Genomic DNA, 16018 nt, shown 5'->3' on the forward strand with positions numbered 1-16018 from the left:
GGCGTGATTGGCCCGCGGCTCTGGGAGGCGGCCAATGACTGCACTCGGGTAGAGCCGCGAGGCCAATATGGCTTCCTGCACCTGGTGACGGTTGAAGAAACGGTGTTAGGTCTCATGGAGAAGACCCGGGGCGTCGAGGTGAGAGGGAGAGGATTTCTCGCGACTGGGAAAGGGAACCCCGAGAGCCTCGCACGGGCGACCGTTCTTTAGGCCTTTTAGCGACGCCTGGAGGGTGGAGAGTGGAAGGATGGATAAACTGAGGTGGTTAGGCTGAGCAGGGCCAGAGGCGATTGGCGTGGCCTTTGGCTCCCACACTGCTGGGGCCCACGTCCGGCGAGTGGTTGAGGGCGGAACTGCCTCCCCGGCCTGGGGGAAAAGGGAACTGAGTTCAGGATCTCCAAGCTCCTGAATGTTCTTCGTCCTCCCTCTCTCGGGGTCGTATCTTTAGGGATTGGGAGGCCCGTCACCTCCTGTGGGGACGTGAAGGGCTTGAAAGTTTAATAAAAACTCCGCGCCTGCAGCGTTCACGTGCGTGATCTCCTAGTGTACTCACAACAATCCTGTGTTACTGTTTCGTTGTTAGGGTTAAAGTAGCCGAGGCTTATAGACAGGTGGTGACTCCCCAGGAAGACCACACAGCTGGCAAGTGAAGGACATGGGCACTCAGTCCGTCTGTCCGGCTCCGAAACTTTCCCCGCTCTCCTCCAACCTGTAACCCACGCTCCCTTGAATCCTTTGGCTTCTGGTCACCTCCTATTTAAATGCGGCCTCTTTTCTAGTACGTTGGCGTGTGTAGTTGTAAACCCAGAACGGAATAGCCCAAAACTTCTATAAGGGTGAAGGAGAAGAAGAAGAATAGCTCGCGCTTGTAGAGCTGTCACTACCAGCTGGAAACAGAACTAGGCTTTGCATATGTCAGTCTTCACACCAGCCCTCTAAAGAAGGCGTATTGTCGCCGTTGCCCTGATGAAGAAACCGAGAGCAGCGAGGTTCAGTGTCTTGCACACAGTCACAGAGACGGGTAGAGACGGGATCCAAACCCAGGCAGATCTGGTTTTGGAAGGCCCGTGCTGTTAGCCAGTAATGATGGCCAACACGTATTGACCACTTGCTACTTGTAAGCCGTTTGGAGTGCTGTACTTGTCTTCCCCCTATTTCTCCCGCAAAGCTTCTGAGAGAGGTGGTGTTATCCTCATTTACAGGTGTGGGAACTGATGCACTGAGGGATTGACTTGCTGCAGATCATACAGGTAGTAGTCGGCAGTAGAGACAGTATTTGAGCCCTATGACCTCTTCTACTACATGCCAGTCAGGTTGATATGCAGGATCTCATTTGCGTTTCGCATCCTGTCCGCCAACTACGTTTCTTTTTTCATAGATGAGAAAGTTGAGGCCCACAGAGGTTAAATGACTTGCCCAAGGACCCACAGCTAGTGAGGATCGGAGTCCAGAGCTATGGTCCATACCACTGTGCTAAGACTAGCGTGTCATCTGCTTCCCAATTCCTCCTTAAGGCAGTCTGCATCCCAGATTAACTTTTCTATGGCTGAAATGGTTTCTGAATTGAGATTATTTTGGTGTACATATGCTGAAGGGGGAAGAATGATTTTCCAATATACGTCTTCCCCAGGAAGTCTTTACGAGATAATTTGGAGTATTTTCACATCATTGTATTCTATTTGAATCATGTTAAAAGGTCATCATTTATGAATCCACAGGAGGAGCTTGGTAAATTCCTAATACGTACTTTCTGTCTCGTTAAGCTATTCTGATGAGTTGCGGTTAAGAATTGTACAAACAAGAGTAAGGAGCCTGGTGTTTGCTAAAGGGGTACTTGATTCTGCCTCCCACTTGGCTCAGAGGTGTTGACTTGACCAAGAATTGGAAAAGGGAGCTGAGAGCCCACCTGCAGCTTCCCTCTGCATACACTAAGTCAGACCTGATTTCTCCTGCCTGGTTTGTATCTTTCATTAGGAAGCTCCATCTTCAGAACCTATGGAGGAGGAAGAGGAAGAGGAGGACGATTTGGAGCTCTTTGGTGGCTATGACAGTTTCCGGAGCTATAACAGCAGTGCGGGCAGCGAGAGCAGCTCCTATCTGGAGGAGTCAAGTGAAGCAGAAAATGAGGATCGGGAAGCAGGGGAGCTGCCCACCTCTCCCCTGCATTTGCTCAGCCCTGGGACTCCCCGCTCCTTGGATGGCAGTGGTTCTGAGCCAGGTGCTTTGAGAGTGTCCCCTGAAGATGGGGAGGTTTCAGGAGGCTGTGGAGGAAGGCGGGGGGGGGGGGGGGACATAGGCCATGTGGGCAGAGCCATCCAGGTGTAAGCCGTTTGCTCTGATGTCTGAGGGCCTGTGACAGAGACACAAGTACCCCGAGTAGCCCCAAAGGGTATTTCCTCTGCTGCAGTCTGATTTCAAATTGCAATTTCCTTTGTTCTTTCCTACAACTATATTTATTTGGAACATATTAGATGCCAGTCATTAATATGGGGCTTTTACATTTGGGTGAGTAGCTGGTTGATTTTGAAACCTGGATGTTGAGAAGAACACCTAAAATGTTCTGATTACTATCTGGGGAAGGTCAGGGAATAGCTTGTGGGTTGGATGTGAGGTGTGGGGGGAATACAGAATCCAGTGACCCCCGAGGGAGAGGATTACTGATGACAGTTCCCATGGATCATCTGGAAGCTAGTTACCTTCTGAGCTGTGATGCTCGGACAGATGCTGGACCCCTGTGTCAGGGCCTCCAGTGTGTGGACTGCCTGTGAAGACAGGCTAGATGTCTGTGAGGATAGTCCTGTCCCTTCGTGCCTGAACTCTAATACTCTGCCACTTGACTCTTCTTTTCTACCAGTCTTCTCCCACCCCCACCCCTGCCTTTTTTATTTATTTTTTTTTAATTTTTTTTTTATTTCTCCCTTCTGTCTTCTTCCAGCCATTCTCTTAGAATCTTAGAACTTTGGAACTAGAAAGAACCATTAGAGACTGTGGAGTTCAGGTGTTCTCTAGCCTGGCTGTACATTAGGATCACCTAGGGAGGTTTTAACAGACTACAGATGCTTTCGTCCCACCACAGACCAGTTAATTACAATCTCAGGCTGGGTATTTTTAAAGCTACTCAGGTGATTCTAATATGATGTCAGGCGTGAAACATTGATCTAGTTCAGTGTCTGTATAGATGAGAAGAAAAGATACCCACAGAAGTTAATGGCATTTTAGCTTCTCATTTTCTTCTTTACAAACTTTCCAATGCTCATCTGTTGCCCTGTGGATTTGCCTTAGCTCCACTGTTGACATATAACCGAGGGATGCCAGGCAGCTTACCTCAGGCAAAGCAGATTCAGTTGTATACAAACCTTGTCCTCCTGTTCCAGGCCTGTCAGTCTGAGTGGGGGCTTGGATTCACCTGGTCAATGTGCTGTTCGGGTTTTGAAGGGCCCATCATTTTGTTTGATCTGGGGTGACCGTATCAGGTGGGTCACGTGCTAAGTTCTCTTCCCAGCTGTCTGTGAGATGTGTGGTATCGTGGGTACAAGGGAAGCCTTCTTCTCCAAGACTAAGAGATTCTGCAGCGTCTCCTGTTCTAGGAGCTACTCCTCCAACTCCAAGAAAGCCAGTATCTTGGCCAGATTACAGGTAAGAGGCAGTTACTCGGAAGACCTTTCCTGGGGCCCTGGGAGCTGAGACAGGAACACCCACCTGGCTGATGGCAAAGGGGCCAAGAGAGCTTTGGAAGGAGTTTGCTTGTGGCTGTCTGAGGTTGTAAATTTCCTGCTATTTATTATGCTCTCAAAATTTAGCCTGCAGGGGAATCAATTTGTAAATTACACACTAATAGAGGTGCCCTTCAATCCCCACCTTCCCCTGCCCCCAGGAGTCTAATGCCTTTAGTAAGTTTTAAAGAAAAGAAGAGCCTTGGGGGAGTCTGGTGCCCTTTGGTCTTTGCCTCATACTTTTTTTTTTTTTTTTTTTAATAAGTGTGTTTATTTTGAGAAAGCTAGGACTTGAGCAGGGGAGGGGGAGAGAGAGGGAGAGAGAGAATCCCAAGCAGGCCCTGTGCTATCAGCGCAGAGCCTGACGCCGGGCTTAACCTCATGAATGGTGAGATCCTGACCTGAGCCAAAATCAAGAGTCAGATGCTTAACCAGCTGAGCCACGCAGGTGCCCCCCGCCCCATACCTTTATAAATGCTCTGAAAGGAAATTAGGAGACAGGCATACATTTACCAGCCACGGTGGGTTTAGGAAGTTGATGCCTGGTCTCTGACTCCATGTCATAGGCAGCCACCTAGAAAGTCTTACTAATCTTTAGTTAATTATTGACATTCATAGAAGTTTTATAAATGGATTCTTAAAGAGATGTGTTGTCTCACCCACACATTAGTTGAGAAGTGTGCTGAGGTTCAGAGAGGAAGAGGGACTTACCTAAGGTGGTTCTGTTGGGGGAGCAGCAGAACTGGGACTGGAATGTGCTCTCAGGCGCCTAACGTTGTGTTGTGTCCTGGTAACTGTGGCCACCGTCCATGACACCGGTTCTCACACCTTGCCTGCACGTTGGGATCACCTGGAGAGTGTTTAAAATATTAATGTTTGGTGCAACTTTTTTTTTTTTTTACGTTTTTTTAAATTTTATTTTTGAGACAGAGAGAGACAGAGCATGAATGGGGGGAGGGTCAGAGAGAGAGGGAGACACAGAATCGGAAGCAGGCTCCAGGCTCCGAGCTGTCAGCACAGAGCCCGATGCGGGGCTCGAACTCGTGAACCACAAGATCATGACCTGAGCCGAAGTCAGACACTTAACCGACTGAGCCACCCAGGCGCCCCTGTTTGGTGCAACTTTTGATCTCGGGGTCATGAGTTCAAGCCCCACATTGGGTGTAGAGATTACTAAAAAAAAATAAACAAGCTTTAAAAGAAGTAGTAACAAAATATTGATGCTTGGTCTTACTCCCAAAGATTCTCATTTAATTGGGATGGAGTGTGGCCTGGACACATGGGCTTTATTATTATTATTATTATTATTATTATTATTATTATTGTTTTAAGTAATCTGCACCCAACATCTAATTCCTAACCCTGAGATAAGAGTCTCATGCGCTGCCTCTACCACCCTAGCCAGCCAGGTGCCCCCTGGACATAGGGGCTTTAAAGAGCCCCACCCAGGTAATTGTCACGTGCAGCAAAGCTTGAGACCCACTGCTCTGACATTTATTGAAAGTCACAGTAGACCATGTCTCCTGCTTTGTGCTTCTGTATACTTTATCTCTCATTTTTGTGCATAATCGTTGTTTCCCTCACTGTAGATTTTAGTTTAGGGCATAGAAAAATCTCTCTCCTCAGTGACCTAATAAATAATATTGTTAATAGCTACAATTCAGGGATACTTGCTAACTGAATCCAGCCAACCAATGCTCTCTTAAAAACGAATTTTTAAAGTTTCCTATTTTATTTTTTTAAGATTTTTTTTCCCCAGAGAAATCCCTACACCAAACATGGGGCTTGAACTCACAACTCCAAGATCAAGAGTTGCATGCTGTTGGGGCGCCTGGGTGGCTCAGTCGGTTAAGTGTCCGACTTCAGCTCAGGTCACGATCTCGCGGTCCGTGAGTTCGAGCCCCGCGTCGGGCTCTGGGCTGACGGCTCAGAGCCTGGAGCCTGCTTCCGATTCTGTGTCTCCCTCTCTCTCTGCCCCTCCCCTGTTCATGCTCTGTCTCTCTCTGTCTCAAAAATAAAATAAACGTTAAAAAAAAAAAAAAAAAAAAGAGTTGCATGCTGTACTGACTGAGCCAGCCAGATGCCCCTTAAATTCCTATTTTATTTTATTTTATTTTATTTTTTATTATTTTTTTAAAAATTCCTATTTTATTATTTTTTAACGTTTATTTATTTTTGAGAGACAGAGACAGAGTGCGAGTGGGGTAGGGGCAGAGAAAAGGAGACAGAATCTGAGGCAGGCTCCACACTGCCAGCACAGAGTAGAAGTCAGACATTTAATGGACTGAGCCACCCAGGTGCCCCTATTAATCTTTTTTTTAATGTTTATTTATTTTGAGCAAGCAGGGGGAGGGGCAGAGGGAGAGGGAGAGAGAATCCCAAGCAGGCTCCTAGCATGGGGCTCAGTCTCACAAACCGTGAGATCATGACCTGAGCTGAAATCAAGTGTCAGACACTTAACCGACTGAGCCACAAAGGTGCCCCTTAAATTCCTATTTTAAAGGCTCAAAAGGGGCGCTTAGGTGGCTCAGTCGGTTAAGTGTCCGACTTAAGTTCAGGTCATGATCTCGCGGTTCGTGAGTTCAAGCCCTGCGTCGGGCCCTGTGCTGACAGCTCAGAGCCTGGAGCCTGATTTGGATTCTGTGTCTCCCTCTGTCTCTGCCCCACCCCTGCTTGCACTCTGTCTCTGTCTCTCAAAAATGAATAAACGTTAAAAAAAATTTTTTTAAAGGCTCAAAAATTTTTAGTAACTTACTCAAAGAAGTTACAAATTGAAGAGCCAGGACTTTTCCCCGGGGTCTGTGTAAACTCACATTTTTATTTCACTGATCTTTTAAAATAAATTCTCTGGGCCTTTCTGATCAGTGCTTAAGTTACAAGTTGTAGACTAGATTAGTGGCCTTTCACTCTTGGGGAGGCCCCGTGGAGCATCTGATGAAAGCCGCAGACCTGCTCTAGAACATTCCCATATGTGTACAAAATGTTGCCTCCTAGACCTCTGTGAAGCCCACTGTCTGCCATAAATCTGTGGGAGCACCTGATGAAGGAGATGGCTGAGAGCTGAAGCCACTGGGAAAAGTCCCTGGAGGAAACAAAGGCTTAAAAGAAAAGATACAAGTGTCCCTCCCTGCCCTGTAGCTCCAAGTGACCTATCCCTCCGCATTTGAACAATAGCTAAGCACTTACTGAATGCCAGGCATCAGACAGTAACTCACATCCTTGCAGCCCCCCTTTGAGCCAAGCATTGTTATTGTTATGCACTTGATTTACAAATGAAGGAACTGAAGAGGTTGAGGGACTGAATCCCAGGATTTAAACCCAGACCTTCCAGATCCAGCGCTCCATTCTCAGCCATTAGGCTACCCACGTGCTCTCCTCCCTCCAGGGAAAACCACCTACCAAGAAAGCCAAAGTCCTCCACAAGGCGGCCTGGTCTGCCAAAATTGGAGCCTTCCTCCACTCCCAAGGGACAGGACAGCTGGCAGATGGGACGCCGACTGGGCAAGATGGTAAGACAGCAGAACACTGGTGCTCAGAAGCTGCCAAGGGGTTGGGAATGGGGTGCCAGGCCTGGGCTGGCCCTGCCTAGGAGCCGGGAATGGGAAAAAAGGGCAGCTACAGAGTGTCCTGCCCCAGGCTCACTGTGGACTGCCATCTTCCCTATTTGGTAGGGATTGTGCAAATTACCCCAGAAAATCCCTTTAGTCACTTCTGAAGTACTAGGACCCCTACCCTTGATAGTTCAGAAAGCCAGAATTTGCTGCTTTTCTTTTGTATTGCTCTTAGCCCTGTGGCTTCTGTGTCCCATGGGCAGTGGAGACCCCTGTCTGGTTTGGAGAGGGGTGGCGGGATAAGGAAAGTAACCTGAGTGTGCGCAGCAGTTTCTAAGCGTGCAGGCAATAAGCAACTCTGCTCTCTAGGTGGTCTGTTTTTGGCTGTAGCTGAGCTCTAGACGCACAAGGGTTGGAGGGGCCTAGGTGTGTGCCCCTCCCATCCATTCCAATGGGCTGTGACCAATGAGAGGTTGAGGGAGGTCTAAAGAATTTAAGCCCAAAGGCCTTTGAATTTCCTTGTCTTTTCCGGGGAAGAAAGATCAGACATTTCCCCCTGAATGCTTCCTCTACTCCTGAGAGTCTGTCACCCTTTGGATAAGGTCCAGGCCTGTTCTGATGGCCACCAGTGGGGCAGGTATGGGGCTGCCTGGGTGGGGAAGGACCTGCTTCTATGGCTCCTGGGCGTCAGGTTCCAACTCTTCTCTTTCTGCTCTGCAGCGCTGGTCTTGGGTTTCGACTGGGGGAAGTTCCTGAAGGATCACAGTTACAAAGCTGCTCCTGTCAGCTGTTTTAAGCATGTGAGTGTCCTGGAGATGGGGGGCAGGGGAGCAAGCCGGGAACTCGGGTGCTCGCCACCTGTCTCACCTGCCAGCCTCATAAGCGTTCCAAGCTGGGCACTGGCACCAGAGAGCGAACAGTGATGAGGTCTGGGTGGGCGCAGTCCAACTTTGCCACTTGCTCCGGTTTCCCTTTCTGTCCACCTTTTTTTCAGAGTCCTCCCACAAACCCTCACTGAGGCCTTCTAGCACTGCGCTTCCTCTCTGAGGTCCTCACTCTGCTTGTTTACGCACTGGAACTTCGTGCTGGAAATCCTTTCCTTCTTTTTTCCCCTGTGTTCGTGTTTTCCCATTGAAAGCTTGGTGCTTCTGGACTGCCCTGAGCCCCCGGGTTCCTGGGAGGCAGATGTGGATGCCTCTTGGAGCCCATTTCAGCACAGAGAAGCCCCAGAAGAGTGAGGCCAGGAGGAGGGGTGGGGTGCTAGGCCTGGAGTGGAAGCGCAGGCAGCACGTGCAGCCTGTGGTAGCCTGCAGGCCAGGGAGCCGCCTAGAGCCACGCTCTCCTTTGGCCTTTCAAACCAGTTTGCTAACACCCAGGAAGTCAAGGAGGAGGCCTCTTGACTCGTCACATCCTAGCAGCTCCTGGACTCCGGGTGGAGTGCCGTGGACATGGGACAGTGGGAAAGTGTCACTCTAGTCTCACTCTAGTCCCATGCTAGTCTCACTCTAGTCCAAGGCTCACACCTTCCTTAGTAGGAAGCTCTTTTGCCCTGAGTTTTCACTGCAGGGGAATTCTGTCACAATTGCACTCAACACACCGGATTTGATAAGCTCTGCCAGGCCGGCCCCTTTGCGCCTGGGTAGCATAACGGTTTTTAGATTCTGTGACAGACCCATTCTCTGGCCAGAGAGGTAGAATGGGATACCCCGAATAGCTTAAGCCAGGGCTGAGAATGAAAACACAGTGAATTTCTCCAAAGGAGAATCAAGATGCTCTTGGTTCAAAGTGAGGTTTAGATATCAGGGAAAAGCCAGCAAAAATGGTCCGCTGCTGATGGAGAGCATCTGAAGAGGAGAAGACGAGTTGGAGAGGTAGAAAAAGAATGTGCCAGAAATAGTGTGTGAGTAGACCACTGTGAGAGCCGGTGTGGTGATTGCTGAGACACTACTGGCCAGGCTTGAGTGAGGATTGAAAGAGGTGGTATTTGTGCCAAGGACAGTGCCTCGCTGGCACTGCGATGTGGCGAGCGCTAGGAGGTGTCATCACTGGCACACAAACTGTCACAGGTGTGCTATGCCCAGGATGATACGGTGAGGAGGCGGTCCTGTAAAGATCAGTACTTGGGGATGACTCGGATGTGTGACCACTGCACCGGCCCTCCCCTCCCATCGCCCCCACCCCCACCCCATGCCCTGAATCAGCTCTTTGAGGACAGTGGACTCGTTTTGCTCATCTCTTCATCCCTAGTCCCATGCCTGGCTTGGAGTGACAGTGATGTGAGAAGTTGAGGGGCAGAGAAGGCCACAATGACTCATGAGGCCAGCCACTCTTCCCTGTTTGCTCAGGCAGCTCACTGTCCCCACCCCCCCCCAAATGCTCTTGTGCCCACACAGGTCCCACTGTATGACCAGTGGGAGGACGTGATGAAGGGGATGAAGGTGGAGGTGCTCAATAGCGACGCTGTGCTCCCCAGCCGGGTGTACTGGATTGCCTCTGTCATTCAGGCCGCAGGTGGGTATTCCTCTGGCCAAGGCAGGGTCTGAGTTTGAAGACTGACATCCCCATACGGCGGGGGGGCAGTGTTGCAAGCAGAGGTTGGCTGCATCAAACACAAAGCCCACCCACTGGAGTTTCTGCCTCCCTTCTTGGCTTCCAGGAGGCCACAAAGCATGGCAAGTTTAGAAACTCCCCCTTTTAAGTTTTTTCCCAGGAACAATCAGGCTATAAAAAATTAACTCTCATGCGGTGCCATACTGCTTTCCCAGGACATGACATGGGTTTGTTTTGGCTGTGACCGTTGTGGACAACAGGGACCCCACTTGCCTGGAAGGAGTTCTTGGAATAGGAGTCAGTTTAGGCTGGAAAAGAGGGAAGGCCTGAGAATATACCTTTCCCCATCCCACCCTTCCTCACTGGTGCCCTTTCCTTCTTTCAGGGTACCGGGTGCTGCTCCGGTATGAGGGCTTTGAGAATGACGCCAGCCATGACTTCTGGTGCAACCTGGGAACAGTGGATGTCCACCCCATTGGCTGGTGTGCCATCAACAGCAAGATCCTGGTGCCCCCGCGGAGTGAGTTGATGAGAACATTCCCTGTCCTGGTTCCTGCAGAACCCATGGTAGAAGGGGGCACTTTTGTCTTAGGTTAGACCAGAGCAGAACTCACTTGCCAGCCTGCTTCCTGTCCTCCCCAGTTCCAGAGGCCCCGGGGCAGACAGGTGGTACAGCGGGTTTTAAACATGTGATTGCTGGCCTGAAGAGGCAGAAATCAGTTGCTCTGGCACCCCCTGTTGGCGGGAGTGTTGCCAGGCTTTGTAACGAGGATTCTGCTGTGTCTCCACAGCCATCCATGCCAAGTTCACCGACTGGAAGGGGTACCTCATGAAACGGTTGGTGGGCTCCAGGACGCTTCCTGTGGATTTCCATATCAAGGTCTGGCAGTGAGCCCTTGGGGTCTCCTAACTGATCTCCTTCCTGCCCCTCTCCCATTTTCTCTGTCCATGCTACTCACTGGAGTATTTTCCCAAAGACTCCCTTGCTTGACAGTTTTTAGCAGCTTCATGTTTCTTTTGTTGTTGTTGTTTTAATTTTTTCAATGTTTATTTACTTTTGGGAGAGAGAAAGACAGAGACAGAGTGTGAGCTGGGGAGGGGCAAAGAGAGACACACAGAATCTGAAGCAGGCTCCAGGCTCTGAGCTGTCAGCATCGAATCCGACGCGGGGCTTGAACCCATGAACCATGAGATCGTGACCTGAGCCAAAGTTGGACACTTTGACTGAGCCACCCAAGCGCCCCACCAGCTTCCTGTTTCTCAAGGAAGGATGTTGGTTGCTCTCTCCCTTCCCAGTTTAGTGTCAGCCTCCTCACCAATCCCGATTGTGATCCAGCCACGTCAGTCATGTTGCTTTATCTCCTGTTTGCTCCTCCAGATCCTTACCTTTGCTCATAGCATTTTCAAAGAGCATTCGTTGCATAGATTTTAAGTACATGGATACAAGGAACTGTGGGAATACAGACCCTGTATTTAGGACTCTCCAGTCTGGCAGAGGAAAAAAGTCAAGCACAGAAATAATTGTGTGTGTGTGTGTGTGTGTGTGTGTGTGTGTGTGTGTGTGTATTTCTATTTCTATATATACATTTTTTACATTTTTTAAGTTTAAGTCATCTCTACACCCAACGTGAGGCTCGAACTCACAACCCTGAGATCAGAAGTCACATGCTCTGTCGACTGACCCAGCCAGGCACCTCTAAGCACAGAAATAATTATAAATAGCCTTGATTATGAACCAGAGGTGTGCCTCCAAATCATCGCTGTGGCTTTTGATTTTAATTTTTAAAAATTTAGTTCTTTAACTTAAAAAATCACACACATGGTAAAAATTCAAAGGGAGTACAGGATTCATGGTGGAGACTTAGTCTCTCCCACCTCTGTATGCCAGACCTCCTGTTGTGGAGCTCGCTCGCATAGGGGCTTAGGCTACCTCTGAGGCTCCTGGTCGGTGCTCACAGGTGCATTTCCCACCTTGCCATGGTAAGCTTCACAGCAGTGAGCAGGGGGACGCAGAGCAGGTGCTGCCGTGACACATGGCTGAACTGGCCTTGTATCAAGGAAGTCTTCATGGAGAAAAGGCATTTGAATTCTACCCTGATGGGTAGGGTGTGGGTGGTATGGAAGCCAACAGCTGAAAATAGGGAAGGAATAGAAGTTGGGCCCATCTCATCCAAGGTACCGGATGCCTGGTGAAGAGGTTGCCACCGCCTGGCTGGTGGAGAGTGGGCCTTTGGTAAGGAATGGTTCCAGCAGCTCAAGGAAGCATTCGCTGGCTTTTTTCCTAAAGTAGAAATGAATTTTCCTTTATTTGATCTTGTTGGGTACCATCCATTTGCTCTTTATTTCTCTGTATTTTGCTAATTTATCTTTTCATATCCCCTTTCCAAAACCATAAGCTTTGTCTCCTCTGCTTCTCAGAATGCCTTGCATGGGTGATGGATTCGACATTTGAAATTCACTCAGCTGGCCTTTGTCTGAAGGCAAGGCAGATGATCGTGGGTGGTGCGGGCCACTAGTGTCATCAAGGTGGCCTGTTCTCTGCTCAAACTAAAATGAGCTTGATTTCTCGGTGGCAGAGCATGGTTCCATGTGAACTGGTCAGCAAGCACATAGTGACTAGGTGTCACATACCCAATCCTGCAGTGGATACGGAAGCAGCTGCCTCTGAGGTTTGGCAGCAAGGAGGATAAAGGGGGTGGGTTTGTAAACGAATCCCTGATCCACATCCAGTCCCGTTCCGTGGATGCCCTCAATATGATAAGGGCCGGAGTACAATGTTTTGAATGAAATGCTGAGTACAGTGTCTTGAATGAAAGACCCACCAGCCAAGGCCAAGGGTGTGTACATGTGTTTGTCAGGCGAGAAAAAAAACATTAACTGAGCACTAACTCTGTGCCCAGTTGTGTGCGTGGAGCCGAGGAGGTAGAAATGAATCCTACCAAACCCGGCTTCTGCCCCTACTGGGCTCAAGTTCTGGGTGTCACTAACCAAAAGGGGCACCGAGGTGGTATTGGGCTGTGGGCTGCGCTGGGTGGGTGCAAAAGAAAGGAATGACGGGAAGGGCTAGGAGGGGGAGGTGGCCCAGAGGACCCCAACCCAGGCCTCACCTGAGTCTCCTAAATGAGCCAGTCAGGCAGTCCGTCTGGGGGTGTTCCAGGCCTTGAGCGGAGGGCTGAAGGGTCTGTGGTGTAAGACTCTGTCCGCTTTTCCTGGTGGCTGCTTTGTGATCACTGAGGCGCTCCCCCTCCTGGTGGGCTTTGAAATCGCACTGCTCAGCCCGCTCCAGGGCTAGGCTGGGTGGGGCTGGAAAAGCCCTATGGAGCTCACTGGTCCCATGTCCCTGCCCCAGGCAGGCCAGCATCAAAGTCACAGTGAACCAAGAGAATCTCCTACCCCTTATCCGTGGCCTGCCATCAGGGCACTAAGGACAGCTTGTGGGTATTTTGGTCCCCGTCCCTTGCTGGGTCAGAGCAGCAGCCCAGGGAGTTCAGAGCTATAATTTGACATTTGGAGACACAGGGCTCTGGACACGAGGGTGGTATGTGCCATCTGCCCAGAGGTGGCAGGAAGTGGGAAAGAGCACAACTCTGGACCCTAGGACAGTTGCAAGGCTCAGCTATGGCACCAATGGCTCTGGGTAAGTGCTGCTAAGTCACCTGAGCTCTCTGGGGTACCCGTTGCCTTAGTCTGAAACGGATCTCGTAATTGCCATCATATTGACTGGCCTCTTGGTGCGTATGTTGTAAGCTGTGTGCTGCTCCTTTGTATCATTCTGGGGAATTAGGGCTCCAATTGGCGTTCCCGTCCCACAAGGGTTGAACTTGGTGGGAAGGGAAGGCTCATCTGCTCACTTCCTGGACTTAGTGTTGAGTGTGGTTTTCACACACCTTCCCTGATCTCTGGTTACTTTTAAGAGACAGAACAGGAAGGTGGGGAGGGTCTCCAAGACCACAGCAGGCCTGTGTTCCGATGTTGCAGATGGTGGAGAGCATGAAGTACCCTTTCCGGCAAGGCATGCGGTTGGAGGTGGTGGACAAGGCCCAGGTGTCACGGACCCGCATGGCCGTCGTGGACACAGTAATTGGGGGTCGCCTTCGGCTCCTCTATGAGGATGGCGACAGCGATGACGACTTCTGGTGCCACATGTGGAGCCCCTGATCCACCCAGTGGGTTGGTCACGGCGCGTTGGCCATGGCATCAAGCTTTCAGGTTAGCAGAGCCCCAGGCCAGCGTGACACGGGTTCTGCTGCCCCAGGGCCTAGGTAGGAGCATCTCCATACCCCACAACAGTCCTCTGTGGTAGAGGTGAGCATTTCCATCATGTAGTTGGTGATAACAAGGTCCAGAGAGGTTGGGTGATTTGACCAAGGTCACTCAGCTTGTAAGTGGTATGACTGATCTGAACCCAGAGGCTGCAGACCCCATCCTCTCCCATGTGATGTGGGAAGCATCTGGATCTGAAGGGTTCAGTAGTCCCTACAGAGAGCTCCTGATGTTTTCTGTCTTCCGGTCTGGGGGGATAGGCAGGTAGGGGGTGCTGAGATACAGGTTAGAGCATATGCAGGGCAATCTCCACATTTCTGGGGATAGTATGGAGGTGGCCCTGTTGGCAGCCTTCAACTCCCTTCTCTCCCTTGCTCCCAAAAGAGAGGCGCAGTGACATGGCCCACCATCCCACCTTCCGGAAAATCTACTGTGATGCTGTTCCTTACCTGTTCAAGAAGGTGAGGCACGGCCCTTGGAGACTTTTCGTCTCGTCCGTAGGTCCATTCCAGACCTTGGGACCCTGGGATGTTCCTTTCCTTCCCCCGTCTCCTTCCCAAGCCTATGGCAGGTGAGGCCTGCTCCCCCACCCTCCACCTGGGCCACCCAGAGATTCCCCAGCTGCCCCGTTCCTTTCAGGTTCGAGCTGTCTACACGGAAGGTGGTTGGTTTGAGGAGGGGATGAAACTGGAAGCCATTGACCCCCTGAATCTGGGCAACATCTGCGTGGCAACCATCTGCAAGGTGAGCCTGGGCCCGACCCTACAGCCTCTAGTGCGGTTTTCGGAAGCCTCTGAGGTGGCTCCAAGCTCTGCACACCTTCCCCACTCCGGCTGCTCCTGGAGTACCGGACTTTTGTGAGGAGAGGGCTCATCTGCTCCTTGCTCAACATCTGCTTTCGTGTCGGGTCCGAGGCACAATGGACAGGTGCTTATCGAACACCTGGCCTGAGCTTGGTCCTGTGTCAGGTGTAGGCCCTGCGCCGTCAGCCTCCTTGGAGGCTTTTCCACTGCCTCGTGTCCTCTCCTCTGAGGGCTGGAGCCACAGCCATGCTGACTTTGCTGCATACTGTACGTTATTGCTGCAACCTGAGGAACAAATGGCCCCTGGGGGACATGCTGATTTGTCCATCCAGCCAGACTTCTCCAGGCTGGGCCCGGGTGCTCATCACTGAAAACACTGGCAAAAAGATGTAGTCCCTGAAGGAACAGCATTTGCTGTCCAGTGAGGAAGGTAAATAAGGTCACATGTACGGTTTACAGGGGCGCTGAGTGCTCCAAAGCAGAAGCTCGGGGAAGGCCGAGATCTAGCTCTCCGCACACCGCTAATCTGCCGGCTCTCTAGCCACCTGCCCCTTGGATGGGGTACAGCTCATGATACCATGGTGTCTGCCTTCTCCCCACCCGCTAGGTTCTCCTGGACGGCTACCTCATGATCTGTGTGGACGGGGGGCCTTCCACAGATGGCTCAGACTGGTTCTGTTACCATGCCTCCTCCCACGCTATCTTCCCAGCTACCTTCTGCCAAAAGAATGACATTGAGCTCACACCACCTAAAGGTAAGACCGGCCTTACAGTCAGAAAGGGTAGAGTGTGGCCACAGGACCAGATTCCTGGCCAAGCCAGACCCTGGGGCTTGGAGTCTCAGAGTGGATTGGAAAGGTGTCTGAGCCACCCAAGGCCAACACTACCAGCCCTTACACTGGGCTGACCGGGCTCTATGACTAGCGTGTGGCTTGGTGAGCAGAGCTCCAGCTGTTCCTTTGGGCAGTGAACAACCTGTACAACAGGACCATGGTCCTCGAGCAGGTACCAGCCCGGGGAGGAGAGAAGGCTGCTGGGGAGACTCCAGGCTGGGTCCTGATCCAGTTGCAGGTGCCCCTTCGGCATGTGCTCCTTTCTTGGATTCCCTCCTGCCTCCCCTCCTTTCCCTCCACGTTTA

General features: G+C 50.9%; 1 protein-coding gene across 1 annotated transcript in view; it reads left to right on the forward strand.

Moving 5' to 3' along the window:
- Positions 1-16018, forward strand: part of L3MBTL2 (L3MBTL histone methyl-lysine binding protein 2) — a 19170-nt gene continuing 3152 nt past the window's right edge. The window contains 13 exon segments of the mRNA XM_007079440.3: positions 1-138; positions 1975-2218; positions 3503-3636; positions 7099-7222; positions 7985-8064; positions 9658-9775; positions 10200-10334; positions 10606-10694; positions 13793-13961; positions 13964-14023; positions 14462-14538; positions 14717-14821; positions 15488-15635. Of these exon segments, the coding sequence (XP_007079502.2) occupies positions 115-138; positions 1975-2218; positions 3503-3636; positions 7099-7222; positions 7985-8064; positions 9658-9775; positions 10200-10334; positions 10606-10694; positions 13793-13961; positions 13964-14023; positions 14462-14538; positions 14717-14821; positions 15488-15635 (1507 nt within the window). The 5' untranslated portion in view covers positions 1-114.

Source organism: Panthera tigris, chromosome B4, assembly GCF_018350195.1.
Source record: "Panthera tigris isolate Pti1 chromosome B4, P.tigris_Pti1_mat1.1, whole genome shotgun sequence".
In the NCBI taxonomy this organism is placed as follows: Eukaryota; Metazoa; Chordata; class Mammalia; order Carnivora; family Felidae; genus Panthera; species Panthera tigris.